At 42.3% G+C, this 14001-nt stretch overlaps 1 protein-coding gene across 1 annotated transcript; it reads left to right on the top strand.

Annotated features, from left to right (window-relative positions):
* Window positions 1-2542: 2542 nt before the first annotated feature.
* LOC127313329 (ABC transporter A family member 8) lies at window positions 2543-10485 on the top strand. Its single transcript, XM_051343867.2, has 18 exons — window positions 2543-2789; window positions 3223-3604; window positions 3801-3877; window positions 3983-4127; window positions 4347-4466; window positions 4562-4689; window positions 4802-4966; window positions 5104-5266; window positions 5347-5472; window positions 5568-5651; window positions 5882-6252; window positions 7588-7788; window positions 8107-8216; window positions 8318-8402; window positions 8604-8732; window positions 8810-8915; window positions 9014-9102; window positions 9194-10485. Exons 1-18 carry the CDS (start codon window positions 2685-2687, stop codon window positions 9566-9568), a joined length of 2961 nt encoding a protein of 986 aa, XP_051199827.1. The 5' UTR covers window positions 2543-2684; the 3' UTR covers window positions 9569-10485.
* The last annotated feature ends 3516 nt before the right edge of the window (window positions 10486-14001 follow it).

The following is a 14001-nucleotide window of genomic DNA, read 5'->3' as shown; positions in this document are numbered from 1 at the left end:
TATCATATCGAAGTCTAGGTGGAAATTAAACAAATCTCACCTTTTCAAATTTCAACTGCTCAACGCTCTCGCAGGTTGCCAAGTGCATTCTCTTGTTGATTTGGACGGTTGGTGCGGTTTCCGGTCAATCGAGCTCGCAATCCTATCTTCATTCGGGTTCTTCAAGATTGCGCAGAGTTTACTCTGCAGGTGTTTCTTGGTAATTAGCCGTGTCCATGTCAGCTTAGCTGAAAAATCAACTAACCGCGTATATCAAGACGTTGGAAGTTTCAGCGGAAGCCTCCAATACAAAGAGTTTCAACCCAAAAATCACGAGAGAATTATGAAAAGGCCGAAGTCAAATTCAATCAATCAAGCCACCAATTCATTTTCAAGCAAAATTTACTTTTCAAGGCAAATCACGCGTTAACTAAGCGTTCACCTTGAGTTGGGTGTCAGAGCTAGCTAACGTGATGGATCTAGATCCCAGGGGCTGTGGTGCTGCTCGACTCATTGACTTCCATAGCCTGGTGCTTCCACCTTTAGTGGTATGATTGGTAGATTTACAGCTTGACTGTCATTCCATGCTGACGAAAGAATGTATTCGGCAGGCTCTGGTCGAGGAAATTAAGGGTGTGTTTGGTAGACTGTGTGGGGCTATCTGAGCTCATACAAGCTGAGTCCAGCTATGTTCACCGCATACAAGTGTGTTTTATTGTGTTGTGTTTGGTAGGTTGTATGACTTAAGCTGAGCTCAGTTGAGATACTGTTTGTTGTCCTGTATGACTTGAGCCATGCCATATAAAAATAAAAAACAATCAGGTCCCTAAATACAAAACAGAAAAGCAATCGGATCCCTACAGAGAAACCTAAAAAGCAATCGAGTCCCTAGAAGCGTTGGGCTCGAGCTCCGGCGCCGCTACCGGCGAGAGGAGCCGCCGCCGGTGAGAGAAACCACCGCCAACGAGAGTAGTCGCCAGAAGAAGGCCGACTGGCCAAGCTCCTCCTGCAGCGCGCACAGTGAGGCCAAGCTCCTCCTGCCGGACGAGGTCGGTCAAGGACTCCTCCTGCCGTTCAGTTTGCCGGTGAGGCCAAGCTCCTCCTGTCGGACGAGGCCAGGAGAGGCGGCGTGGCCTGCCTGCTGCTCGGTTGCCGGCACAGAGCTCGGGAGTTGGTTGGGCGGGGCGGTTGCCGTGCAGTTGACGGGGGAGAGAGAGAGACGACGGGATGTGGGCTGGGGGCAAATGAGAGAGATGAGGCATGCGGGTCGGTGACCCCTGTGGGCTGAAGTGCGTGCGCGTGGAAGTTTTCCGGACGGAGCTGAGTTGCGAAGCGAATCGAGCTTCTCAGGTGGGCATGGTTGAGGGTCCGTTTTCGTACGAGGTGGGCATAGCTCAACGCAGCCGAACCGACCTAACAAACAAGAAATAGTGGGATGAGGTGAGAGTTTCTGAGGTGAGCCGACCTACCAAACACACCCTAATTTTTCCATTAATTTGACAATCAAAGATCCTTAAGATTTGCATAGATTTTTCCATGATTCCAAGTAAACGTGAACCCACCAAAGGTTGATTCATAGGATCATAAAAATGTAGTAGCATTAAAAATAAATGTTAAAATAATGTATTTTGAGATGTATTAACTTCAGTTTTGATTACACCACAAGAAGCACAAAACAGGAAAAGCACATTCTTTTGGAAGAGAGGGGACTTACTAAGCACGTGCTCCGTACAGACTTTTATCTGTTGTTTTATTTTGAGACTTTTATCTGTTGTTCGTAGGTGCATCAAGATCTGCATTAACTCCTTTTTCCCCTTTCAAATAATTTCTCTTTTTCTTATCCCTCATATCATACTTTTTTTGAACTTAAATTTTGCAAATCACTAAAACATAATGATTAGAATATGCGAAGAATAGTTCAGATTTTTATGACTTTATATATATATATATACGTTTAAAGAATTGTTTTAAATTTTAGATATTTTAAAATTTAAAATCGTACAAAAATCTGAGCTATTTTCCCCGCATTTTAGTTGTTATTTTCCAGTGATTTGCAAAGTTTCAAATCCATATATTATATAGCCTAAGAGATATGAAAAAGCAAAAGTCCAAAAAGTGTGGATGTGCACTGTCATGGTGCTCACTCACAACTTTTATTTTTGGAAACTCATATTAACAAAAGAGGCTCTGATATTGAAGTTTCGTTTGGTCAAGTCAAAAACTGTACTGTACATACCCCTAAGTTTAAATTATATCCCTAAAAAAAGAAATTATAGGTTTCTAAATTGTATCGCACTCATACACGTTGGAATGAATAGACCTGTTTGTAATTTTTATTACTTTTATGTCTATTTGTACTATTATTGATGATTATTAATAAATGGGCGGAATTCGCAAAAAAAAAGAATAGAGGGAAAATTGATATGATGCATTTTAGTGTCTAATTTTATAATCCACACTAGGAAGAGGCCTACTCCCTCCAACCTCTTTGGATGTTCAACGATGCACTTGCGAAGAAGAAGAGCTGGTTGAAAACAAGATAAAATAGTCTTTCGTGGCGGGAAGCATCTCCTCAGCAGTTCCCCGTATAAATTGCCCACTATTCACTTAACGGTTTAGCTAATAAGGACTCCTGCCTTTTGCTCTTCCACGCCAATAATTCGGTCAAAGGGAAGAGAAAGAAACCCAAGAACTGCTGCCGCGTAATGGAGCCCTCGGCGGCGGGCAGCGGGGCTGCTGGCGGCGCATCGAGGCCACCGAGCTTCGCCTCGCAGACCAATGCCCTCCTGCGCAAAAATCTCATCTTCCAGGTCTGATCCATGCCCGCCCGTTGTTCCATTTTCTTCAGTTTTTTTTTTCTCGTGCTTTTGGGGTTCGCAGTGGTACGAATTACGAAATACTCGGATAGGTTTTCCTGTTCGCAATAGTAACTACAAATAGATTTGCTGGGTATCTGGTGATTTGACGTCGTAGGCTTATATATACGAAATGGAAGGTTAGGTTTTTTGCTTTTACCTCGGTTCCGAAATATAAGCCATTTGTAGGAAGCTATATTTCAAAACGGAGGTAGTACTAAGGAGTTGTGAATGACATTTATTTTATGGTGAAGTTGCCAAAATCTGCTGTTAAAGCGGCCAAATTTGGTCCATTTGCGGGTAATCAACATTAGTTTCTTTAATTATATGCTGATTTCTGGGCTTGTGCTAAGAGGTGTCAAACCATGTTTCATTCGTCATCTTGCAGAAACGTAACAGGAAGGCAACCATTCGGCTAATAATAGTTCCGATATACCTCTGTCTATTGCTCAGTATCCTTCAACGAGTCATCAACAATTTGTTGGATAAACCAAAATACAAGTGTGGCTGCAAGTGTGTTAATGTGAATGGTTCAGTTCCATGCCAAAATGTGTGCGGAATTCAGTACTCTACACTGGATCAGGCTGGCAGTTGCCCTATACCAAATCCTCCAGAATGGCCTGTTCTCCTACAAGTGCCCCGCCCCGAGTATCGTGCCATCCAGGATTCCTCTAAATTGTTCACAGGCCTTCCGGATGCATCATGCAGAAAATCACAATCCTGCCCGGCCAGTATACCCTTCACGGGAACAAATGAAAGTCTATCTACCAGTAAGTAATCTGTAATATGTATAATTTACATATTTTTAATCCCCCAGAGTCATTTAGCCTATTGGAATTAGAAGAATTTTTTGCGTTTTGTACACTAATTTCTTTGTTCGCAGTAACAACGGAAATAAGGGTGATAGTACACTCTTTTAATATACCATATTTGTCTAACCATCAGTTTTGCTTGTTTGTTTGACAGGTGTCATTCAGAACATGTTCATAGACTCGCCACTTACAAATCTTTCTGATTTTACAAGCATATCTACTCTTCTCCTTGTAAGTTAAAATAACCAGATTACCACTTCTAGTTCTATGTATGTTTCTGTATGGAAAACCGCTGGTCGAAAGTTCGAAACTTGCTTTCTTATCATGCAATTTCAGGGGACAGATGTACCAGGTACTTCTACGGGCTTCATTGATCCTGCTTTTATCTCGGGTGCACCCATTTATGTACTTCAATCTCAATGCAAGCCCATGGATTCAGTTACGGTCCACACTACCATTAATGCTGTTAATGTTCAGAAAGGTAAAGTATTGCTACTTCTCTTTCTCACTGTAATGGTCTAGCATAATTATTCCTATATTTGTGTATTTCGCGAGAACCATCAACTTCTATACATTCCCTTTTTTTTAGCTGAATTCTATACATTCCCTCAATGATGCTCTGTGTATTATAATTTATGTGCCTCTTCTGAGTGTTTGGTTTAAAAGGTTCATATCTGAATTTCCAAATTTCGTTTAGCAGAGATAAAATGTGTTCAAGGTCTACCCTTGTGGCGGAATAGTTCAATAACAATCAATGAGGAGACATTTAAGGGTTACCGGAAAGGGAAAACTGGGGAAGGGATAAGTGAAGTTGCAATGGGTATGTCACCTTTCCTTCTCCATGCCTACATTACTGTTGTTTCATTACATGTGGGCATTAATGCACCTGTAACACTAACTACTTCTGTTTTATAGCCTATGATTTCCAGGACTCAAACGAGAAGCGTTTCAATGTGCTTGCAATTTATAACTCGACTTACCAGAATATCTCTTATATTCCAATGCCATTCGGACTTCTGCGTGTTTCACGATCACTGAATGCGGTGAGTTCTATGTTCTTCATCGAGAACAACACTGAGTCATCACTATTAATTATCAGCCCGCTGAGATACAAAAATCAATCTCCCAATGACATATTGCTTGACATATTTGTAGGTCTCAAATGCCTATCTCCAATTTCTACAAGGTCAAGGTTCAGGCATAAAAATGTTGCTCGAGTTCTCAAAAGAAATGCCTAAGCAAGCAACTCGTCTGACGATTGATTTTTCTTCTCTTGCTGGTCCTCTCTTTTTTGAATGGGTTGTCGCATTGCTTTTCCCGGTAAGTGGTATCAGAGTTGACAATAATTTTTTTATTACTAGAAATTGGATTGAATATAACAGGATATCTAGCATACCATAGAAAGTTACACAGAGTAAATGGGCTGCAATGTTTGAACCTCTTGAGTTGTAATGCAGGTTATGCTGACATACCTTGTATATGAGAAGCAACAAAAGCTCCGAACAATGATGAAAATGCACGGGCTTGGGAACGGCCCTTACTGGATTATCTACTACGCCTACTTCCTTACTTTGTCTACAGTGTATCTTTTGTTATTTGTCATTTTTGGATCCGTCATAGGTAACAAGTTATCCGACTATGGCTGTTTGAACAAAATAGTAGTTATCAAGTCATTTATCTAATGAGTTGTTACTTTGAAGGTCTAAGTTTTTTCAAGGAGAACGACTACAGTATCCAGTTTGTTTTCCTCTTCAGTTTCATTAACCTGCAGATTGTATTATCCTTCCTAGCTGCAGCATTCTTTTCAAAAGTTAATACTGCTCAAGGTATAAAAAACTGTGCCATTTTATTTCCGTGTGCATCCTATTGTTCAGTGCTGAAAAATGTGTGATGTTTCTGATTCTTATCTTATTTATACCAGCAATTGCATACTTGTACATATTTGGATCAGGGTTAATGGCAGGATCTCTTATTCGCAATTTTATTGAAGGTGGAAAATTTCCATGTAAGTTCAGTGATTATTGAAATATTTTTTAGGTTTCTACTTATTGAAAGTTGAAATTAACTTGTTAATAGATTTTTTATAGTTTTATCCATGCCTTAGCAAGTAAATACCATTTTTTTGATGAAATATATACCATCCATTTTTGGACCCAGTCTTGTCTATTCCAGTTTCATGATCTTGTGGTAAACCAGGATGAAATTATTGTGTAATATTTTCTTGTGTTACTGCAGCACATTGGATTACAGTTCTGGAGATAATACCTGCATTTTCTTTATACCGAGGATTATATGAGCTTAGCCAATATGCCATCAGGGCTTCGGAAACAGGAAATCCTGGCATGCGATGGAGTGATCTAAGTGATGATTCAAATGGAATGAGGAATGTGCTGATCATTATTATTGTCGAGTGGTTGGTTTTGCTTCCTGTTGCATATTATTTTGACCATGCTGCTGCAGTTGGACACAGACCAAGTCCCATTTCTATAGTCAAACGTCTTCTAAGGAAGAATCCCACTTGGAGAAAGATAGCTGTTAACGAAGTAGCCGATAGGCCTGCTAATGATGTTCATGTAGAAATGGAGAAGCTAGACATTATCGAAGAAGTAAGTTATTATGTTACAGTTCATCGCTCCTGCACATAGTTCAATTTTCCACCTTTCACTTGGTCTATGTGTAGTTTCAAATTTTGGAATTACCTGTAAGGTTCCATTATTTTTCTACTGAACTATAACAATTACCTTCTTTTTCTAATGTAGGGGCACTTTCCCCAATTTCATTTGCATGAAACTGATAAAACAGTACATTCAGGTTCTGGAAACATATCAGAGATTCATAGTGAAACTTTGCTCTAACATCACCAACAACAGCTCAAATAAAATGAAAAGCAAAGCTCTTTTGTGTTTTACCAGAAAAAAGACAGCTCAAAACCACACCAATAAACAACTTACGTCCGCACTATTAAGATAGAAGCAAATGATCAACTGACTCTTTCTCATTACATAATAAACATTTCTCAGTACCTACCACCCTCTTTTAAGTACGTTATCACTAGTCAAATTGCTATTCCTAAACAGCAACCACACAAAAACCTTGATTAAAAAAAGTACTTTTATAGACCATAACTTCTTGAAGGGGCTTCTCATTTGATTAGCTTAGAGAAAACCCCAGAGCTGTTCAAAAGCCACTTACTCCCTCTGTCCACAAATATGTGTACATGCGGGGTTTTCAAGACAAATTATGAAGTGGAGTGTAAAATGCATTGGGAAGATGCATCTCTCATCTTTAATACTTTCACCCCCAATGAGCTAAGTGCATGTAGAAAACAAGGAGAACATATGCTCAATATTATTGGGTTTGATTTCCGTGCGATGAGAGAGAAGCAATTAAAATGCATTGGGAAGATAGGAGTACACTCTTTTGTGGACAAAGTTTAGAGCTAGATGTCCACTTATTTAAGGACGGAGGGAGTACACCTATCCCAATTTTCAAAGAGATACACATTTTCACATCTCTCTTTGAACCCGTGCCACAAAACTGCAGGTTCCCTCCAAATTCATACATTTTTTTTTCCGAAATGGAAACCGCAGCCCCAGCCTCTGCATCAATTGATGCATGCGGCGTTTATTGCATTATTGAAAAGTATGTCTTACAAAAGTTTACATCATGGGTCGCATAGGGTCGATACATGAATCAACCATTTAAAAAAGAGAGATAACATGGAGCGGCTCTGCACTAACATGTTAACCTAAGATCAAATCTGGCTGTATCCAAATCCTTCACAAATTCATACATATATCATTCTGAAGTATTTTTACAATTAGTGAAATTTGTTTGTATGGCAAAGTATTACCTTTTAAGTATGAATAAACATGCATATAAGATGTCACCTGCTACTTTATATGTTTCTGACATATTACTTTGGCATGGTGGAATCACAGAGGAAGACTGTTGATCAAGTACTACAGCAACAGTACAGTGGCTATGCTGTTATATGTGACGATCTCAAGAAAGTATATCATGGAAAGGATGGCAACCCTGATAAGCATGCTGTTCGAGGTCTATCACTTGCTTTACCATACGGAGAGTGTTTGGGTATTCTTGGTCCTAATGGAGCTGGAAAGAGCTCTTTTATTAGCATGGTTTGTCACCAGATCTCTTATTTGATATGCTATATCTAAAGTTCCAAGCTCTGTTACAATGTGAAACACTCCTTTCTGTTAAAAAATATTCATTTTCCTTTACACATATAATTTATAATCCTATCCATACTGATTTTTTTTTTGGTGATCTTCTATATACTCATGTTTATTGTGGGTTAATTTAACCAGCTTTCTTCAGGATCAAATTACTAAATCACTAAATGAACTCCTCAATGTTCCGAATTAAGTAGTATCGTTGGTTAATTGGGATGACTTAATCCAATTGTAACTTTCATTTTTCTTGCTGATGCTTGACAGATGATTGGATTCACAAAGCCAACATCAGGGAATGCATTTGTACAGGATTTCAGCATACATACTGACATGGATAACATCTACAACAGCATGGGGGTTTGCCCACAGAATGAGTAGGATATGTACCTCTTTGTTATAAATAATTTCTAAGTGGTCAATTTCATGAAAATGCCTTCTCATTTTGACATTATGTTGTCTCTGTTTTGGGATGCAGTATGCTTTGGGAGATGCTGACTGGCAGAGAACATCTCCAGTTTTATGGTCGCCTGAAGAGTCTCAATGGCTCTACTTTGGACCTTGTAAGTTGTACCGGTTCACTAATTTCATAGCTCACTAGCATAATATCTAAGGTGAATCCAAGAAATGATCTGCATATAATTCTTAACTTTCTCTACTATGTTTGTATTCACCTAGTAAGTTATGTAAGATAAACCTATTTGTTCTATGGAGTTCCATAAAAACCTGAACAGAAAACTTACTGGAATGACACTGATTTATAGGCTGTTGAAGAATCTTTAAGAAGTGTAAATTTACTTCTTGGTGGTGCTGCTGATAAGCAAGTTAGGAAGTACAGCGGTGGCATGAAAAGGCGTCTTAGTGTCGCAATCTCACTGATTGGACACGCTAAAGTATAGCTTTCAACATCATCTTTTATTTCTTCAGCCACCTATAAATTCATGCTTGTACTTTCATAAATGCACCTCAGGTAGTGTACATGGATGAGCCCAGTACTGGACTGGATCCAGCCTCGAGGAAGAGTCTCTGGAGTGCAGTGAAGCAAGCAAAGCAAGATAGAGCAATCATACTTACGAGTAACCTTCAACCTATAACCATTGTTCACTTGTGTTTGCCCATAGTTTCATCTTCCATGGTAGCATTAGAGCACTGATTCTCTTTGGCATGTCTACAGCCCATTCCATGGAAGAAGCCGAAGCTCTCTGCGATCGGCTGTGTATTATGGTAGATGGAAGGCTCCAATGCATAGGAAGGCCTCAAGAGGTACATGATCATGTTGCAACCTCCCCTCCATAATTTAAGATCCATCGTGACATTGCTGTTTACATCAAGTAATCGGAAATCCATATTGCAGCTCAGAGCTAGATATGGAGGCTATTATGTCTTGACGATGACGACATCCTCAGAGTACGAACACGAGGTTGAGAATTTGGTACTGAAGCTCTCACTGAATGCAAGAAAGGTATATCATTTGTCAGGAACACAGAAATATGAGCTGTCAAAGCAAGAAGTTAGGATTGCAGATGTCTTCATGGCTGTGGAGAATTTCAAGAAGAGAGTTGAAGTGCAAGCATGGGGCCTCGCAGACACCACCATGGAAGATGTGTTTGTCAAAGTCGCCACAGGGGCGCAGTCGAGTGACCAACTCTCTTTTTTTTTTTTTTGCGAAGAAAACATCCAATCTATTCATCAACAATCAAGGCGATACAAAGAACACCAGAGGCAATAAGAATTACATCTAGGTCCGAAGACCACCTAGCGACGACTACAGACACTAGAGCGAGCCGAAGGCGCGCCGCTGCCATCACCCCTCCATGATCAGAGCCGGGCGAATCTTGTTGTAGAAGACAGTCGGGAAGTCGTCGTGCTACGGCCACAGAGGACCAGCGCACCAAAGACACAAGAACCGCCGCCGATGAAGAGATGCATAGATCGGAAGCCTCTAATTTTCTGACACACAAACGGAGACGAACGACGATCAGATCCAACCGGATCCACCGCAGACACACACTGGCCAGATCTGACGAGATCCACCAGAGACAAACCTCCACACCCCCTCCAACAACGCTAGGGACGTCGTTGGAGCGGAGGCTGGGTGGGGGGAACCTTATTCCATCTTCAAAGAGCAGCCGCCGCCTGATCTCTCCAAAGAAGACGCAAAACCTAGCAAAACACAAAAAAAACCGTGAGGATGGAGCCCTCCCGCCGGCAGGGACCGGGAACCACCACGCGACCATGGCTCTGAGGCCACGGAGGCGGGCGGCCCGGAGGCGCCGCCGGCAGGAGGCGGAGATCCCGATCGCCTTTTAGATCGCTTTCCTGGCGGCTGGTGCGAAGCGGTACCTAAGAAAACATATTTGCTTTTTTCCAACCTTGGCGATGAAAGGAACATTAGAGCTAGGAGTGACCAACTCTCTTAGCCTGGCGCAAGATCCTACTTGTGATGTTTCCCTGTCCACTAGGTAGAAATTCTTTTTGTGAAGCCAATGATTTGCTCGGCTTGTATTTACTTGCCCCCCTTTTAGGTAGTTGTATGTGTATGATTATTATTATGTTCAACATGTATATGCTTATCTGTACAATCAGAAAATGGACCTAACACCAGCTTTTATTCTTTATTTAATACTAGTACATATTTTCTTTTCCTTCTGTTGGCATTATTTTGTCTGTTGTTGTGTTGTTGCTTTCATGTGTACTTCTTGGTCCATCACTAGATAACAAACGTATTGGCATCATTCGCTCCCATGTACCATAGCTTCAGAAGTTAAATTATTTGTGTCTGCACTTCAGTTTGACTTATGCGGGATTTTTTCACTCTATCATTAGATTCAAACTAGTTACATACTACCTCCGATTCAAGGAATAAGGTGTTCTCGTTTTACGTGCTTTTCGTTCGACTAAGTATTACTTTAAACATATAAAGATTATTTATATAAAATTAACATCATTAGAAAGTGCTTTTCAATACGAATCCAACGATACTAACTACATATAATATAACCAAGATTTTGTTGCTCAATTTTTATGGTCAAAGTTCGTCTTGGAATACGCGTGCGCCTTATTCCTTGGGACGGAGGTAGTATGTTTGAATACATGAGTAACGTATCGATCATTGATTCCATTGCTCGTAGCCGCAAAACAAAGTTAATGAACTTGCATTAAACCCCCAGCTCTATTAGAAAAACACATAAGACAAACAAAATAGTGTGAAAATAGACATGAGACTATTCCTCTAAAAGGAAATGCTTCTTACAGCAATACAATCCATTGGAGCACTTGCAATTCTGTTAGTCCTGTGTTTGGCATTTAGATGACTTCTACCGAAAACTTAACTTACCGGGTAGAGTTCCATGGTGAATTTTATATGGATATCCCTCAAGTAACATGATTAACATCGAAACTGGAAAGCCAGAGGTAGATAGGGAAAGTATTTTGATGTACCCTTTTCCGTGTTGAAATGCGACATTGATGTTTTATCGGGAAAACTACTACCTCCGTCCCGGTTTACAGGTCCTACGCGTATCCCTAGATCGCGAATTTAACTAATGTAACACAAAATATATACTACAAAATATATATCATTAGAAAGCTTAGATGTTATAATATTTAATGGTATAATTTTTATAGCATAAATATTATATTATATTAGTTAAATTAACGATCTTGGGATACGCATAGGCCCTGTAAACCGGGACAGAGGTAACGGAGACTCGCAGAGTTCTAGTAACAATAGTCGAATGTGATGAGCTCAAAGCAACAGAAATGGTGGCATTAATGACACCTATGGTGAAGCCGAGGTTGATGAAAATTGACAAAACAACCACTATAGAGAGTATATATACCTTCTTATACAGGGCGAAGTTTCCGCAAGGGCACTTGACCCGGGAGGTTTTGAGAGAGGTAACAATGGTGTCATGTACGCTAATATTGCGATAAGTTGGTTCCACTAACCTAAGTTTTTTTAGGGACCACGGCGCATACAAAATTACATGCCTAAAGTAGACTTGAGATTGGTGGCAATTTTTATTTACTATAACATGAGCGACTCTTTGACTACATTACTTGCATGAGGGCATCTCCAGCGGCGCGACGCATTTCGGACGTCCGAAATGTCCGTTTGCGTCGCGCGGCGGACGCGAGACTGACCGTTTTTGTCCGCGCGTCCGTTTGCACCTTGGGGTGGCTCCAGCGGCGCGACGCATTTCCGCGTTTGCATGAAATATGAAGTTTCGAAACAACAAAATAATATTCAACGAAGTCATAGTTATTACATTTAAATTTTAAAAAGTTTGCATGCAAATAAGATAGTACTCCTTTAGGCATGATCTGCATAGCCAGCCAATGTCCATTGATGCTCAATGAGATCCGTTTGCAGCTGTTTGGAGACGTTTTCGTCAGTGACTTCTACATTCCTATGTAGATAGTCCTGCCAAGATGAAGCTCCAGGAAGTGGCGCAACCAGCTCACCTTGGAAATCCCATTGGTTCTCATTGCGGCCATCAGGACGCTCGTTCTCAACGATCATGTTGTGCATGATCACGCAGCATGTCATCACCTCATGCATGGTCTTCAGCGACCATGTTCTTGCCGGGTGACGAACAATTGCCCACCGAGCTTGGAGCACACCAAACCCGCGCTCCACATCTTTCATGCAAGCCTCTTGCATCTTCACAAACCTTCTCGTCTTCTCGGAGTTTGGATTACGGACAGTCTTCACCAATGTGGCCCAGTCAGGGTAGATGCCATCAGCAAGATAATATGGCTTGTCATATGCATTTCCATTGATCTCATAGCTCACCCAGGGAGCTTTGCCTTGCATGAGCCGGTTGAAAACCGGTGATCGGTGCAACACATTGATGTCATTGTTGGAACCGGCCATGCCAAAGAATGAATGCCAAATCCATAAATCTTGAGATATGACAGCTTGAAGAATGATAGTTCTTCCTTCCTCATGCCCGCTGTACGCACCCTGCCATCCAAATGGACAGTTTTTCCACTGCCAGTGCATGCAATCTATGCTGCCAATCATTCCTGGGAAGCCTCTAGACTCTTTGATAGACAGGAGGCGCCTTGTATCCTCAATAGTTGGCTCCCTACAGTAATACTCTCCGAACACGGCAATCACGGCTCGGCAAAAACTGTACATGGCCTCAAGACAGGTGCTCTCACCCATTCGAAGATACTCATCGAATATATCCGCAGGCATTCCATATGAGAGCATGCGAATAGCCGCGGAGCATTTTTGGTAGGAGGTGAAGCCTAGCGCACCCGTTGCATCGCGCCTACATTGAAAGTAGGGGTCGTAGTTTCTGACGCCCCGTAGAATGACCAAGAACAGGTCCCTTGACATCCTGTATCGGCGCCGAAAATATTTTTCCGGGAAGATCGGATTGGTGAGGTGGAAGTAGTCCTTGTGGAGGCAGGCCTGCCCTTCCACTCTGTTGCGCGGCAGGTTTTTGGAGCGCCCCTTCACAGAGCCCCGGTGCTGCGGCCCCGGGTTAGAGGTGAACTCGTGGATCATGGAGGCCGCAGTAGTTGCCAATGTCTGCGTCGACTCATCGGACTCCTCATCGGAAGAGGAGTCGATGACCTCCGCGCGGAACTTGTCCAACATCTGCCACATGTCCATATGCGTGGGTACAAACTGCGGATCAATGGCCGCGCACAATAGCGCCGAAAACACGAGTAGAAACCTACCGGCGCAATTGACCGAACAGGTCGTGGGCGGCGCGGAAGGGCGGCGCAACCGGGAGCGTTTCGCCCGAAAACAGCTGGCAGGTACGCGGCGGAGCACGCTCCTGCTCTCCCGCGCGGCAAGAACGGAGCCGACGCCAACTACTGCGGCGCTACGGCCGTACGGCGGCGCTGGAGGTGGGGGTGGTGCCGTCGCACTAGGGCAGGAAAGAAGGGGAACAAGAAGCAAATCGAAGCGGTCGATTTCGCTATCCCTGACATGCGGGACCGGGTAAGAAATGGAGGACGCTCGGCGGTCGCTCCGAGCGTCCGCCGCGACGCAAACCTGGCGCATATTTGGGCCAGGTTTGCGTCTCCGCGGACGGCCCGGTCACTTTGCGTCGCCCCGCTGGAACATACCCCAGACGCATTTCCGGTCACGGCGGACGAAAACGGTCGCTCATCGACCGTTTGCGTCGCGCCGCTGGA

The sequence above is a fragment of the Lolium perenne genome, chromosome 7, assembly GCF_019359855.2.
Source record: "Lolium perenne isolate Kyuss_39 chromosome 7, Kyuss_2.0, whole genome shotgun sequence".
Taxonomy (NCBI): Eukaryota; Viridiplantae; Streptophyta; class Magnoliopsida; order Poales; family Poaceae; genus Lolium; species Lolium perenne.
Note: the sequence above shows the minus strand (reverse complement) of the source record. Positions and strands in the feature narration are given on the sequence as shown.

Excerpts from the sequence above, each read along its gene's own strand:
- LOC127313329 (XM_051343867.2), top strand. The coding sequence starts at position 2,685 with ATGGAGCCCTCGGCGGCGGGCAGCGGGGCTGCTGGCGGCGCATCGAGG. Across the intron at positions 2,790-3,222 it reads GCAAAAATCTCATCTTCCAG|AAACGTAACAGGAAGGCAAC; the intron begins GTCTGATCCATG and ends GTCATCTTGCAG. Across the intron at positions 8,733-8,809 it reads CACTGATTGGACACGCTAAA|GTAGTGTACATGGATGAGCC; the intron begins GTATAGCTTTCA and ends AATGCACCTCAG.